Source organism: Phyllostomus hastatus, unplaced genomic scaffold (assembly GCF_019186645.2).
Source record: "Phyllostomus hastatus isolate PE091 unplaced genomic scaffold, TTU_PhHast_1.1 phas_contig_198, whole genome shotgun sequence".
NCBI lineage: Eukaryota > Metazoa > Chordata > Mammalia > Chiroptera > Phyllostomidae > Phyllostomus > Phyllostomus hastatus.
Window position 1 is genome coordinate 8,282,862 of NW_025333715.1, and position 14,106 is coordinate 8,296,967.

Below are 14,106 nucleotides of genomic sequence, written 5' to 3' on the forward strand. Positions count from 1 at the left end.
TTAGAGCGTTGGGTTCATTCTGCGATCCCGGGACAAAAGACTTGAGCGTGTATTAGCAGTGCAGGAGGATCCGAGGGTCTGAGTGGACTCGATCCAGCAATATTTTTTAGCATCTCTAATAGGAGGTCAGCAACCTTTTTCTGTACAAGGACAAATAGTAAATATTTTAGGCTTTGCAAGCTGTACAGTCTGTCCCAGCTACCCTGTAGCACAAAAGTGACACAGACAATAACGAAAGCCAATTAGTGTGGCTGTGCTCCAGTGAAACTTAACTTTATTTACAAAGACAGGCAGCAGGCCACATTTAACGTAGTTTGCTGGCCCCAGCCTAGAATGTGCTAATTTTGGGCTAGACGATAAAAGTAATTTTTTAAAGCTGGAAGATGTGAGTTCCTATCATTCTCTATTAGCGCTAACCTGGTGGGCTGGAGAAGCTTGAAGACAAAGCTCATTCTTGAAGGATCCTCTGCCCTACAAGGTGGGCAGAGCTGGGGCCCCAGGAGGTTTACGGGGCTTCTCCTGAGGTGGGCGGGGCTGCACCCGAGGGGGTGGAGCCCGAGTCAGCTGTCTGCAGGATGCCTCTGCCACGTGGCAGGCCGTGAGAGACAGGGAAGCAGCCCCGCCCCTGAGCACTCGCTGTCTGGAGACAGGCCCAGGAGTACGAGGTGTATGCCACGACACAGGCTAGCAGAGAGTGTGGGGTGCCAGGGGGCATGGCTCCTCACCCAGCATGGAGGAGGTCATTCCAGAAGGAGTCCCTAGGGCAGGGAGCACCAAAGCTGACACTTGGACTCTAGAAGCACTCATTCGTCCATTCACTCATTCACTCATGACCCATTCACTAAGGAATCACTATGTCCAGGGCACTGTTTTCAGTGTGGGGGATCCAGAGAAAGCCAGGGCCTTCGTAAAGGTTACATTTCAGTGGAAGAAACAAGCAATAATCAAGTGCACAAACACCCCCTGGATAGTTTCAGGGTGCTGTGAAGGGATAGGTGAAGGGCAGAGAGGTGGGCAAAGGGCAGGGAGGGGTGTTGCCTAGATAGGTGGTTAGGACAGCTTCTCTAAATGAAGAAGGAGCTGAGAGTAGTTTGGGGAGGCAGGTACCTGCGGAGGGAATGGCAAGAGCAAAGGCCGTGTTCGGGCAGGAAGAAGGCAGCGTGTTGGCAGGTCAGAGCCCAGGGCGTGAATGGAGGGCGTGAATGGAGGGCACTAATGGAGGGCACGAACGGAGGGTGTCCGTGAGCAGAGGAGCCCAGTCCTCTTGGGAAGAAAGTGGACCTGTCTCTGAGAGGGGAACCGTGAGCAGGGGCACTGGCGTGGAAGGTCAGTTCTGGCTGCCGCGGCGGAGGCGGGGATAGTAAAAGGACGACAGTGAAGGCCCGGAGGCCAGGTCCCCGGGGGCAGTGGTGGCTGGGCCAGCTGTGGCTGTGGTGGTGAGAAGTGAGTTGCTGTTTGGGGGGCGGAGATGGCGGGACTAGGGATGGCCAGATGATTGAGGGTGGGCAGTGGGACAGGTCACTGCTGAGTCTCCAGAGGACAGCAGAGGACTGTGAGGAGAGACAGGGGTCTCAGACGTGGGGGACCCACGGGGGTGGACAGGGGCTCAGCAAAGAGAGATGCCAGAGCCCCGCGTGCCGAGACCAGGCATCTCTGGCGCCGACCGTTCACACTCACCCTGCCTGAGACTCGGGGGACACGGGGCGCAAGCAGAGTGGGCTCCAGAAAGGAGGCCGGAGCTCCTGCTGTTACCAGGGTCAGGGAGCACGGTCCGCAGGACTCTGCCCACCTTGAGGGCAGGGTCTGTTCTGAACCGTCTCCAACCCCCAGTGCCCAGCAGGGGGCCCGAGCGTGCGGCCGCTGCGGGACCACAGGCCTCGCCGGGCAGAGCTGCAGCCTCCGGGAGCTCTCCGGGCGGCTTCTCCTCGGGCCCTGGCTGCCCAGGGGCACAGCTCCTTTTGGGCATCCAACAGACCTGCGTTTAAGCTGCAGCTCAGCCCCCGCTCTGCCTTGTGCTTTCCCCCCAAGACCCTAGTCTCCCCGTTTGTAAAACTTGGAAACCGCCCACCCAAGAGTAGCATTTTGAAAACAAAGGAGATGCGGTTGGTCAAGGGTCTGAAATACCTACTTTTCCTGCTCCTGCCCCAGGCCTCCCCTCTTCCCCTACTTCTGTGTGTGATATCGAGTTTGAAAGACCACTTAGAGGCAGATTTTACACACACACACACACACACACACACACACACACACACACACACACACATCTCCCTGGAGAGTCACATGCATGCATGCATTCTTTCATTCATCTGACACAGATTTGTGAGGCCCGTACTATGTGCCAGGCACTGTTCTGGGTACCGAAGGTTAAAGACCAACAAACAGACCAAATCCGTGCTCTAGTGAAAGGACGTCATGGTTTAGAGGTCAGGAGGCAAGGAGGCTGAGGAGGGCTGGACAGGGGGGTGGCCTGGTTAAGTGCTGCCACCCCTGACCCGGCGGCTGGAGGGAGGATCTAGAGAGGAGGGGGTGAGAATGCTGGCCTGTTTGACCGGCCAGGAGTGCAGAGCTCATCTCCCGGGCGGCAAAGAAGGCGGGGCTCACTGGTCCTCAAGCCAGCAGGCTGAGCTTCAAGCTTTGTCCAGCACCTCGTGAGGGGCCTGGCAGAAGAAAGGTGCCCAGTTAACATGGGGCGGGAGGGGTGAACGAATGAATGAGTGCTCTTACTCCCCAGCCCCCACAAACATCTGAGGAGTCCCACAGCTTCTCCTGGACACCGAGTCCAGGGGCTCCTGGGAGTCAGGGAAGAATGGCTCTCACCGGCCCTGGTTGCCACCCTGGGCCTCCCAACATCTGGGCCTGCAAAGCTGTGGCTAACGTGTGAGCCTCAGAGCTGCCAGCTTACCCAGGAACCAATGGTGACCAGAACTTTTTCCCAACCAGCTCTGTGGGGCCATCGGATGTGTCTGCTGTGGCGCCTCCCTATACTTATCCCTCCTCACCAAAGCTTGAGGAGCGTGGTGAAGAACGGAGGCGGTGGTGACCGGGGTGTGACTTCCTATGACTGTTGCTATGTCCGTGTGTCTGTCTTTATGCATGAGGACAAGAGCCTGTGCTGTGTTCTGTGTCTTTCTGTATCTGCATGTCCGTGAGTCTGAGTGTCTGTCTGTCTGTCTGAATGTATAAGTACCTATGCGTTTGCACATATGTGCTGGCGTGCATGTGGGTTCCTGCAAGGTAAATGTTTGTGTTTGTGTGTGTGTGGGTGTTGTGTCCAGGAAAAGGGAGTGGTATTTCCCAGCTGTCCCCATGTGACTTAAAGCAGGGGAAGGAGATCAGGGGAGATGAGTTTCCTCCCAGTCATGCATTAAGCAGCTACTGTATGCCAGACCCCCAAATCCACTGTTTTGAGGCCACTTGTAGCTCAGGACTGCAGGGAAGGGTCAGGCTATCCAGGAGGGAGAGCCTGGGGCTGGAGGTGGTGGGCCAAGAGTCAGCTGCTGTCCCTGACACACTATGTCCAGGGGGAGTGGAGGGGATGACACTCAGAGGTCACACGTGCACACACACACACACACATACACTCAACAGAGCTTACTCTTTCTCCAGAGCCAGACGTGAACAGAAGGGGAAGAGAGGGAGGGCTCTGGGCAGGGCCTGTCCCTCCCCACCAAGAGAGGTCTCTTCTGATTACACTTGAACTAGGAGCCGACACCTTCCCAGAGATTTACTGGCCACCCAGGTCACTGGCCACCCACGCAGGAGAAAAGTTCCCGGGGCAGCTCCAGGCCAGGAGCAAACCCTGTAAGGCAGGGGAGGCGCAGAGCAGCCAGGGCAGGGAAGACTGGCATCGGGGTCATGTGGAGGACGAATTTACTGAACACGGCCACCTCAGGAGGCAGGCGGACACAGCAGCAGGCTGTGGCGCACACTGCCTGGGTTCAAATCTGGCTCTGCCACTTGGTTAACCTCCCTGGGCCTCAGATCTCTCGCAGTGGGGACGACGGCCATCGGCACCTTCCTAGGGCTGTGATGAGTCTTAAGTGAGTCAGTGTAAGAAAGCTTCGTGCCAGCCTAGACCAGAGCAGACATCAGCCCTCAGTGGCCTCAGCTGTTATCGCTGCATCTATCGCACAGTGGAGAGTACGAGGGGTGTAGACTGGGCAGGGAAGGGCAGGGAAGCACCGAGAAGAGGGCTCCAGGTTTCGGGGGGCTGGTCAGAGAGGTGCTCACCAGGAAGGAAACCTAGAGCAGGGGAGGGGGCACGTCTGGTCCTGCGGGTATGAAGAACGTCCCAGGCAGAGGGAACAGCCAGTGCAGCATCTGAGGCTGGCCGGCTTGGGGACAGCCAGCCAGGCGGCCACATGCTCAGGCAGAAGGCGGGAGCAGGCAGGCGGGAGGCCGGGATCGGTGGGCCTCAGTTCTACTCTGAGGTGGGGCCGCGGGAAGGTTCTGAGCGAGGGGAGGGGAGGACTGACGTCCGTGCCATAGTGTCACTCTGCTTCTGCCGGAGGACTGACTGGCATCTGAGTGGGAGCGGGAGACCAGACGGGGATGATGGTCATGACCAGCTAGAAATGCAGGTGGGGGGGCCTGGGCAGGAGTTGGGAAGGGGACTGAGAAGGGTTTGACTCTGGGTGTATCCGAAGGCAGAGCATTTGCCAGCAGCCTGGGTGGGGAGGGGTGCGTGCAGGAGAGGGCTCCTGGCTGGGAGGCAGTGGGCAGAGCCGCCCTCCTTTGGGGCCAGGAGTGCCACAGGAGGCTGGGCCGCCCACAGGTGACCGCCGTGTTTTCCAGCCTATGTGTCGTGATTTCTGTTGTGGACTCTTCTCCCTTCCCCTGGACCCTGGACGGCTGTCCTCTGAGCAGCTGCAGATAGAGAACTCTCCCCACCTTTCACCCAGCCCAGCAGAGGGCCTGTCCCAGGTCGGGCCCAGGAGCTGTTTGCTAAGTGAATAAATGAGGGCCCACCCTCCCTGGGGCCCCCTGGCACGATCACCCTCTTCCCGGAATGAGGACAGAGGTGGATGCTGGGTCTCCAGCTGAGCCGAAGCCACCCTCCCAGCCTCAGAGAACGCCCCTCCACTCCCCTCTCCATCCCCTTCTCCCACTCCCACCGGGCACTGAGGGGCTTCCAGTGTACCAAACGTGGGAGGCGTGGGAAATACCAGGTGCCGAGGTCTGAGCTGGGGATTTACAGTGGAAAGACCAGGTTTCAAAGTGAGGTCTGCTCTGCGGCCTTGGGCAAGCTACACGACTTCCCCGAGCCTGGGTGAGCCCCAGTCCCCGGGGGACTCCGAAGATGCCGTGAGACAAGGGCGAGGGCGGTGCTCTATCAGGGCTCCCTAGCTGCCCCGGGGAACACGTGGGAGAAGGCCAGCACCCCCTCCTTCAAGTTAGAGTTCAGAAGCACAGCAACACACCCTCCCAGCTCCAGAAACACTGGGGCTATTCACACAGCCCCATCTTCCCATGGTGCAGAGGCCCAGAGAAGTACGGGGACTTACCCCAGCCCAGTACACCCTTTGGGCTGCCCCCTGCCTCCCAGAACGTGATGCGGGGCCAGCCAAGCACGCCTGTCCACTGTCCCAGCCCTGCAGCCCCTTCTAGCAAAACCGTTCTGAGAGACATTCCCACCGGAGGTCACCATGGTCAGTGTGGCTAAAACGGCTGGGACCCAGCCTTGCAGTTAGGAAACCTCGGAAGCTGTGACTGGTGCCTGCTCACACCCATGCAGCCGGACCTGGCATTCACAAAACGGCCCGCCCTTCACCAGCTCCGCACACGCCGGCAGTTTCTATTCCGTCCTGGCTCATTCATTTAAGTGCTGGCCGCAGCCACCATGCTGACTTCATGGGCTAATCATGAGTCACAACCTACGCGTTAGCCAGCCCCGACCCAGGCAACCACAGGCCTGGGAGGAACAGCAACAACAGGCTCCGCCGCTGTGGGGAGGAGCGGCATTTCCCGGGGCTCTCGGGCACCCGGCCCTGTTCTAATTGCTTGAAATGGGCTCGTTCGTGACTCCTCCCTGCAGCCCTCTAGGCTGAGTGTCTGACCCCCTCTCTGCCGGCACCACAGGACACTGAGGCTCCGGGGGCAGGCCACACAGCGAGTGGGACGCCCCAGGTGGCCTCTCCACCCCTTCCCCCCCCCCCCGAGTTCCCGCAGCTGGTCCCTGACCCCGGACACAACGGGACCTGGGAACGCGCCCAGGGCCTGTGCAGGTGGCGCTCCCGAGGGGTGCTCCCTGGGCCTCCACACTCCTTCCACACGTCATCGTCATCGTATCTAGCAAACGTTCCTAGGACACCACTGCGTCTGGGCGTCTGGGCCGGGCCTGGCACCTTCGTTCGTTATCTTCGAGCATCTGCACAGCCCCCAAGGGAAGGGCGCCGGTGGTGTCCCCATCGCGCAGATGAGAAAGGGGAGGCACAGAGGCCACGGAGACAGTGGGAGGGCCAGGTGGGGCCCCAGGCAGCCCGCACCTGGGGCCCAAACACCTGCTGTCTTCTTTCCCCTCCACTTTCTCTGAGACCTCTCTCCCTCCAGCCACGCCTCCTCTCCCTCCCTCCCTCCCTCCCTCTGCTCTTTCTCCTTCTCCTTCTCCTTCTCCCTTCTTTTCTCTCCTTCTCTCTCATCCCTGCCACACTCTCTCACCCACTCCCACACTCTCCACCCACTCCCACACATTCTCACCCACTCCCACACACTCCCACACACTCTCCATCCACTCCCACACACTCCCACACACTCTCACCCACTCTCACACTCTCCCACACACTCCCACACACTCTCCATCCACTCCCACACACTCCCACACACTCTCCATCCACTCCCACACACTCCCACACACTCTCCATCCACTCCCACACACTCCCACACACTCTCACCCACTCCCACAGACTCCCACACACTCCCACCCACTCTCACACACTCTCACCCACTCCCACACACTCTCACCCACTCCCACAGACTCCCACACACTCCCACCCACTCTCACACACTCTCACCCACTCCCACACACTCTCCATCCACTCCCACACACTCCCACCCACTCCCACACACTCCCACACACTCTCACCCACTCCCACACACTCTCACCCACTCCCACACACTCCCACCCACTCCCACACACTCTCACCCACTCCCACACTCATACACTTATTCTCACACTCTCACACTCATACACTCCCAGTCACATACACTCTCACATACTCTCACACACTCACGCTGTCACATGCACATTCTCACACTCACACACTCACGCTGTCACATGTACATTCTCACACTCACACACTCACACCCCCTCATGCACTCTCAGTCACATGCGCATTCTCATAATTGCACACTCGCACACACCCTTGCACACGCATGCTCATGAACACACTTTCCGCAGCCCCCACCCCCCGCACAGTCGCTGGCTACCCGCCCCCCGCTGAGCACAGTGTGGGAGGAGGAGAGAGGGAGAGACGCCCAGGAGCCTGGAAGCGCCTCCTAACCCAGCGCCGCTCTGATCCACCCCGTTCGAAGGGACCAGGTCCCAGACGGGGCCACAGGCATGAGGAGTTTATCTCCGTGCCCAGAGAATCAGGAGCCCGCCCTCCCTAACCCTGACAAGGAGGACGAGTTGAGTGAAGGCCACGACTGGCCCAGGGGATAGCTGTGATGGAAGCCTGGCCTGGCCGAGTGGGGGACACAGGACCTTGAAGACCACGCAGGCCAAGGCCACTGGAGTTCGGACCTGGACCCACAGACGGGAAAGCACACACTTGGGTTCTGTGGAGGTCAGGACAAGAGTGGGTGCCAGACCGGGGTCTGCTGACCCCCCACCCGCCCACCCCCACGGAGCAGCCCTCCTCCTCTGCCTGCCTGAGTGAATGCCGCCTGGCCTCCATGGCCGGGTGCCTGCCCAGCCTCCGGCCGTGGCCGCCACGAAGAGGGATCTTGCAGGAGCATGGCCACGGGTGCCGGGGCCCGCTGGGACACTGGAGGGTGAAGTGATCTGTCTACAGAGCTTTGCCCAAGGGAGGGTTAGCGTGGAAGTTGCAGCTCAGGCCACCCTGTCCAGAAGGCAAGATGTCATTCCCTCCTGGGTACTTATGACACTTCTCACCTCTGTCACCAGCATAGAAAATAATAAATGTTTATAATTTACCGACATTCCACATTTACAAAGGCTTCCAGCCGCCTTCCTCCTGTTGAACCTCCGTCACCCTGTAGGACGGAGCGACTTCGCATGTCCACCCCTGTCTCACAGACGGGAAGGGGAAGCCCAGGGACGCAGTGAGACGTGCCCACACTCTTCCCAAGCCCGTCGGTAAACACCATTCCTCCACCGGGATGCCCCTCTGGGCTCATCAGCTCTGTGACCCCCCCACCCCGTTTACAGCTCGAGCCCAGCCCACACCTGTGCCCCAGACCTGCACCTCCAACTGCCCTCCACGCTGCGCACGCACATTCCCACACACCTCAGACTCAGCCTGTCCCCGACCACACCCTCGCTCCCTGGGCTTGATCCTCCCGGTCTCACGGGAGGTTTTATCCAGCCGGCCGGCCAGCAAATCTGAGACCTAGAAGTTGTCCTCGACGCCACTGTCTTCTTCGCCCCATCCACCATCGCCGAGTCTTAATTCGCCTCTCCAGCATCGCTGAGATCCAGCCGCCTCTGCCCATACCCTCTGAACCTACCCTGGGCCAAGTACCATCACCAGCCTTCTCACCGGTTCCCGTAGCCACCCCTGGCTCCTTCTTAATCCATGTGCTTTTAAAGATGCAGATCAGCCTGTGACAGCCCTGCCCGCTTTAAGCCCTTTAGTGTTTCCCATTGCTCTGGGGATGAAGGTAAACTCTGGAGCAGGACCCATAGGCCCTCGGCGACCCAGGGGCCCCTGCGTGGCCTGGCTGCAGCCTACCTCATCTCCCTCCGTGTTCCTCAGCCCCGCGCACCAGCTCCTCGCTGTGCAGCTGCGTTCACCCCCCTGAGCAAGCCCTGCTTCCTCCAGCCCTAGCTCGTGCTGCTTCCTCTCCCCGGAACGCTCTCTACACCCTGCCTCTCCTCTGCCCAGGTAGCCTCTCCTTCTCCATCCGGGGTCAGCTCCAACAGCACTGCCTCCAGGAAGCCCTCCCTGATGCCCACTAGCGCTTGGAAGAGCCCCTGAGAGGCAGGAAGCATAGGGCAGTGCAGTGGTGAGGCGCACAGAGCATAGAGCCAAACTGCCTGGGCTCACAAGCTGAGCCCCTCCCTGTCTTCGCTGGGTGGCCTTGGACACATGACTGGACCTTCGGTGCCCCAGTGTCAGCCTGCGTATAATAGGGGTAAATAAGGTACTTCCTAGGGTTGTGATGAGTACTGACTGACGTGTACAGTGGTTCTCGCAGTCCCAGCACACACTGAGCACTCGAAGACACCCTCCTTCACGGTGTCACATGGGTGTCTTCCTTTCATAACACCGTCCTGGCTGACAATTACTTATCTGTGTGATTAGCTGATGACATATGTCTTCTTCATGAGAACGCAGGCTTTAAAGAAGCACGGACCAGGCCTGCTGTGGCATTCCCGCCGTCCTCCGTGCCCAGCCCGAGCCTGGCGCGGTGGCGGGCACTCAGCCTGCATTTGTTCACTGGACCCCCAGTTGTCGGGGGCGAAGCATCTCCCCGCTCCAGACCGTGTGGCCTTTCCCCGGGACAGTGCATTATGCTCTCTGCCAGGGGTGGCCAAACTGTGACCGGCAGGCCAAATCTGGCCCACCGACTGTTTCTACAAATAAAATTTTATTAGAACACAACCGCACTCATTTGTTTACATATTGTCTGTGGCTGTTTTCGTGCTACCATGGCAAAGCTGAGTAGCTGCGACAGAGACCATATGGCCAGAAATACTTTTTATCTGTCCCTTTATAGAAAAAGCTTGCCAACGCCTGCCTTAGGGGTGTGTGATCTCCTGGAAGCCAGGGCCCGTGGCCACGGGGTGGGCGTGAGGGTGAGACGGGCTAACCCAGGGAGGGCGCTCGGAGGAGAGCCGGGCACGCAAGGAGGGAGAGCTCCGCGAGCATCAGTGGGTGTCGTGGAGTTCCGCGTGCTCACTCCTAGGTCAATAAATACTTGTTTAGGAAACAAATCAGCTATTTTCTGCTTCTTGTGATAGATTTTAGCAATAAGACCACGCCAGCCCCGGCGGGAAGTCAGGACAACTGGCGAGGAGATTGTGTCTGGACTGGCGGCGGAGGGACACCAGAAATAATAAAGATTGTGTCTTTCACTGTATTTTCCCTGTAGAAACAAGGCAGACATTACCCACTTCAATCCTTACAAAGTTTCAGGCACCAACAATCATTTTTAAGACTATTTATTTATTTGTGTATTTACTTATTTAATTTTTAGAGAGGGGAGAGGGAGGGAGAAAGAGAAGGAGAGATACATCTACTGGTTGCCTCTCACATGCCCCCATCTGGGGACCTGGCCCACAACCCAAGCACGTGCCCTGACTGGGAATTGAACCAGCGACCTCTCAGTTCGCAGGCCAACCAAATCCACTGAGCCGCACCAGCCAGGGCACAAATCTTATTATGAGGATCTTGTTAACATGTACATTCTGACTTAGTAGGTAGGGCCAGATGGGGCCTGAGAACCTGCATTCCCATCCCACTGCCCCGTGATGCCTGTGCCGCTGGTGCTCAGACCGCCCTTTGAGCAGCAGGACCTCCCACCACTCGTGAGCTGGGTGGTACTCCTGCCCCGCCCACTCCACGGGACGGGGGACTGAGATTCATGGAGGTCAAGGCCCTTGCCCAAGGTCGCAGAGAGAGTAAGTGACAAAGCCAGGATTTGAACCCAGGTGAGACTGACTGCAAAATCCCCATTCTGCCTCACTAGCTGGACAGCCTTGGGCAAGTTACTGCACCTCTCTGCACTTTGGTTTCCTCACCTGTCAGTTGGAGCTAAAAAAACACACCCTGAAGGGCCCTTATGAGGATTGAGTTACATAATGTTTGTTAGGCACCCACTTAACACCTGACACAGAGTGGGCGCTTAACAGATATTCTCTCTCTCCTGGCGCTTCTGTAAGTTCTCACCATCCTGCGTGCTCACGAGGATGGGAACACAGACGGCTAGGAGCGTGCACATCCAGGCGTGCGTGCGTGTGTGTGCAGGTGTGTGTGGGCAGAGGGCGCAGGCTGGGCACACGGCACCTTATCCTGGAAACGACTCACAGGGAGAGAACAGCCGCTCAGGTCTGGGGCGGAGGCACCACCATCCCTGCCTGGAGGGGAAGGGGTGCTGAGGATGCAGAGTGACCCCGCTGCCCTCCACCCCAACCCTCATCCTCTCACCCAGCTGGGGTTCACCCCACGCATGCCCACCTGGATACTGTGGGTCCTCAGATATTTACTGTGTGCCCTCAAAGACCTGTCTAGGCGCATGTCAAAATCAACTCAGTTAACCATCGTAACCATCTCAGGAGGCAGGCATTATTGCCACCCCCGCCCCATTTTACAAATGAGGAAATTGAGGCGCGGAGAATTAAGAGAATATACCCAAACTTACACAGCTAATAAATGCTAAAGCCACACTGAAATCCCAAATCCAGGCCGTGTGATTCCCTAACCACTATAGTGCACTGCCTCTCTGTGTTCCCAGAGTACTGCAAAGAACAGAGGAAAGAGCTAAAAACTTTGCCTAAGGATGTCAGTGAAGGCTTCCTGGACAAGGGAACTTGGAGTGGGGTTTTGATGGGTGAATAGAAGTTTGCTGAGTGAAAAAGAGCAGGAAAAACATTCTAGCGAAAGAGCTCGGTATTCTGAGTTAGAAACATGCAATGACATGATATGGGAAGTTTGCTGTGGCTGGACAAGAGGGAACACAGGCCTGAGGCTGGGGATGGGGAGGCCAAGCCACACAGGGCTTTGGAGGCCGTAAGAGGCACAGAGTTTGGGCCTGTAGGTCAGAGATGGGCCCCCGAAGGACTATGCGCCCGAGGGCGGCTTGCTCCCTCCCCCTCCTCCCTGGTATTGCTCTGCAACCTCGACTCTGGTCCCGTGTCCACAACACCTGTGTGCCGCCCCTCCGCGCCCCCTGCACACCTCAGCCTCACAGCCATGTTGTTTCTCTCCCCGACCCCCCGTGTTCCACAGGGGCCGTGAGGGCCTCGAGCATTTTCCCGATCCTGAGCGTGATTCTGCTCTTCATGGGTGGACTCTGCATCGCAGCCAGCGAGTTCTACAAGACTCGACACAACATCATCCTGAGCGCAGGCATCTTCTTCGTGTCTGCAGGTAATGGCCACTAAGCCAGGCAGGCCAGAGCCCAGGCCCGCCGATGGGGAGAAGGCTGAGTGTTGGGTGCTCACAGGCTGGGAGGACCTGGCAGAGAGGGCGGGGGCGGGGGGAGGAGAGGAATGTCGGGGCCTTGCAACAGGTTGTATTGAGGGGAAGGAGACTGTGCGACCCTGAGCGAATCCTCAAGAAACATCCCAGACCCTGGCCCTCAGCCCCGAGGCCTGTCTTCCCCCAACCTCTTAGAAAAGGGACCAGATCCCCGGTCCCTCTCAGGGCACTGGGCCCGCCCTCACTTGCCCTCTTCCTGCACCACCCCACCCAGGTGGAAGCAGGCAGGCACCCAGAACCACTTTCTCAGCTCAGTCACGTGACAAATCACATGTGCTTCCAACCCCAGAAAAAACATGGGCTGCAGCATGAGGCATTTAGTAAGAATGATGGACGTTCAGGTGGCACTCACCAAGCCCGGGACTCCAACAGTGCCCGCCCACACGCACCCACTCACTCGGTGCCCTGCGGGCCCACCGGAGCGAGGCCTGTCCTGCCCCTTCCACAGCTCTGGGAATCCGGACCCAGGCTACCTTGTCAGAGGCTTTGAATCCAGGCGGCCTTAACACCCCGCTACACCAGCTTCAAATCCCTGTGCAGCCTTGAGCAAGTTACTCAACCTCTCTGTGATCCACCTCCTCATCTGCAAACCCCTTGAAAAGCACTGAGCAGCAAAGGCAGGTGGTAAATGCCCAATAAACAATATATATTATTGCTACTCGATAGTTGTAGAATGCCTCTCTCTTCTCTCCCCTCCTCAGTATCTGCTTCCATTAGTTCTTCCCTTTGTGGCTCTCTCCAAATGCAATGATGAAGCATTACAGTGATGCCTGCCAGCATCCCTATACACTCACCTGCCCACGCACTGTGAAAACAGCAGCCCATCCAACTGTCCCGTCCTTGAATCCTGCCCAGTGCCTGGCATTCGGCTTAGGAATTAACGTCCTTCTCTCTGATTCTGCCCCGCCCACCTCCGTGTCTGCCCCGTGCCCCGCAGGTCTGAGTAACATCATTGGCATCATAGTGTACATATCTGCCAATGCCGGAGACCCCTCCAAGAGCGACTCCAAAAAGAATAGTTACTCGTACGGCTGGTCCTTCTACTTCGGGGCCCTGTCCTTCATCATCGCCGAGATGGTCGGTGTGCTGGCCGTGCACATGTTTATCGACCGGCACAAACAGCTGCGGGCCACGGCCCGCGCCACGGACTACCTCCAGGCCTCCGCCATCACCCGCATCCCCAGCTACCGCTACCGCTACCAGCGCCGCAGCCGCTCCAGCTCCCGCTCCACCGAGCCCTCACACTCCAGGGACGCCTCCCCCGTGGGCCTCAAGGGCTTCAACACCCTGCCGTCCACGGAGATCTCCATGTACACCCTCAGCAGGGACCCCCTGAAGGCCGCCACTACACCCACCGCCACCTACAACTCCGACAGGGATAACAGCTTCCTCCAAGTTCACAACTGTATCCAGAAGGAGAACAAAGACTCTCTCCACTCCAACACAGCCAACCGCCGGACCACCCCCGTATGAAGCCACGGGGGCCTCGCGAGCGCCCCCTGCCGGGCCCCAGGCAGAGCCCGGAGTGGGGGTGCGGCCCGCGGGGTGGGCCGGGGGGGTGGGGGGCGGGTGGGGGAAACAACCATCCACGGGGAAAACCTTCCAAAAGCAAAAAAACAAAAAAAGAGAAAAACATAAGTAAATTTAAAAAAAAAGAACAAAATATAAGAGGAACAAAGAAGCCAAACAACAGAAAATGTGAAAAACACATAAAAGAGGAAAG

At 58.2% G+C, this 14,106-nt stretch overlaps 1 protein-coding gene across 1 annotated transcript in view; it reads left to right on the plus strand.

The window, feature by feature from the left end:
* CACNG2 (calcium voltage-gated channel auxiliary subunit gamma 2) overlaps positions 1–13,856 on the plus strand; it is a 111,709-nt gene extending 97,853 nt beyond the window's left edge. Inside the window, exons 3-4 of the mRNA XM_045835028.1 lie at positions 12,132–12,272; positions 13,321–13,856. Coding sequence (XP_045690984.1) covers positions 12,132–12,272; positions 13,321–13,856 — 677 coding nt within the window. The remainder of the gene's footprint in view (positions 1–12,131; positions 12,273–13,320) is intronic.
* The last annotated feature ends 250 nt before the right edge of the window (positions 13,857–14,106 follow it).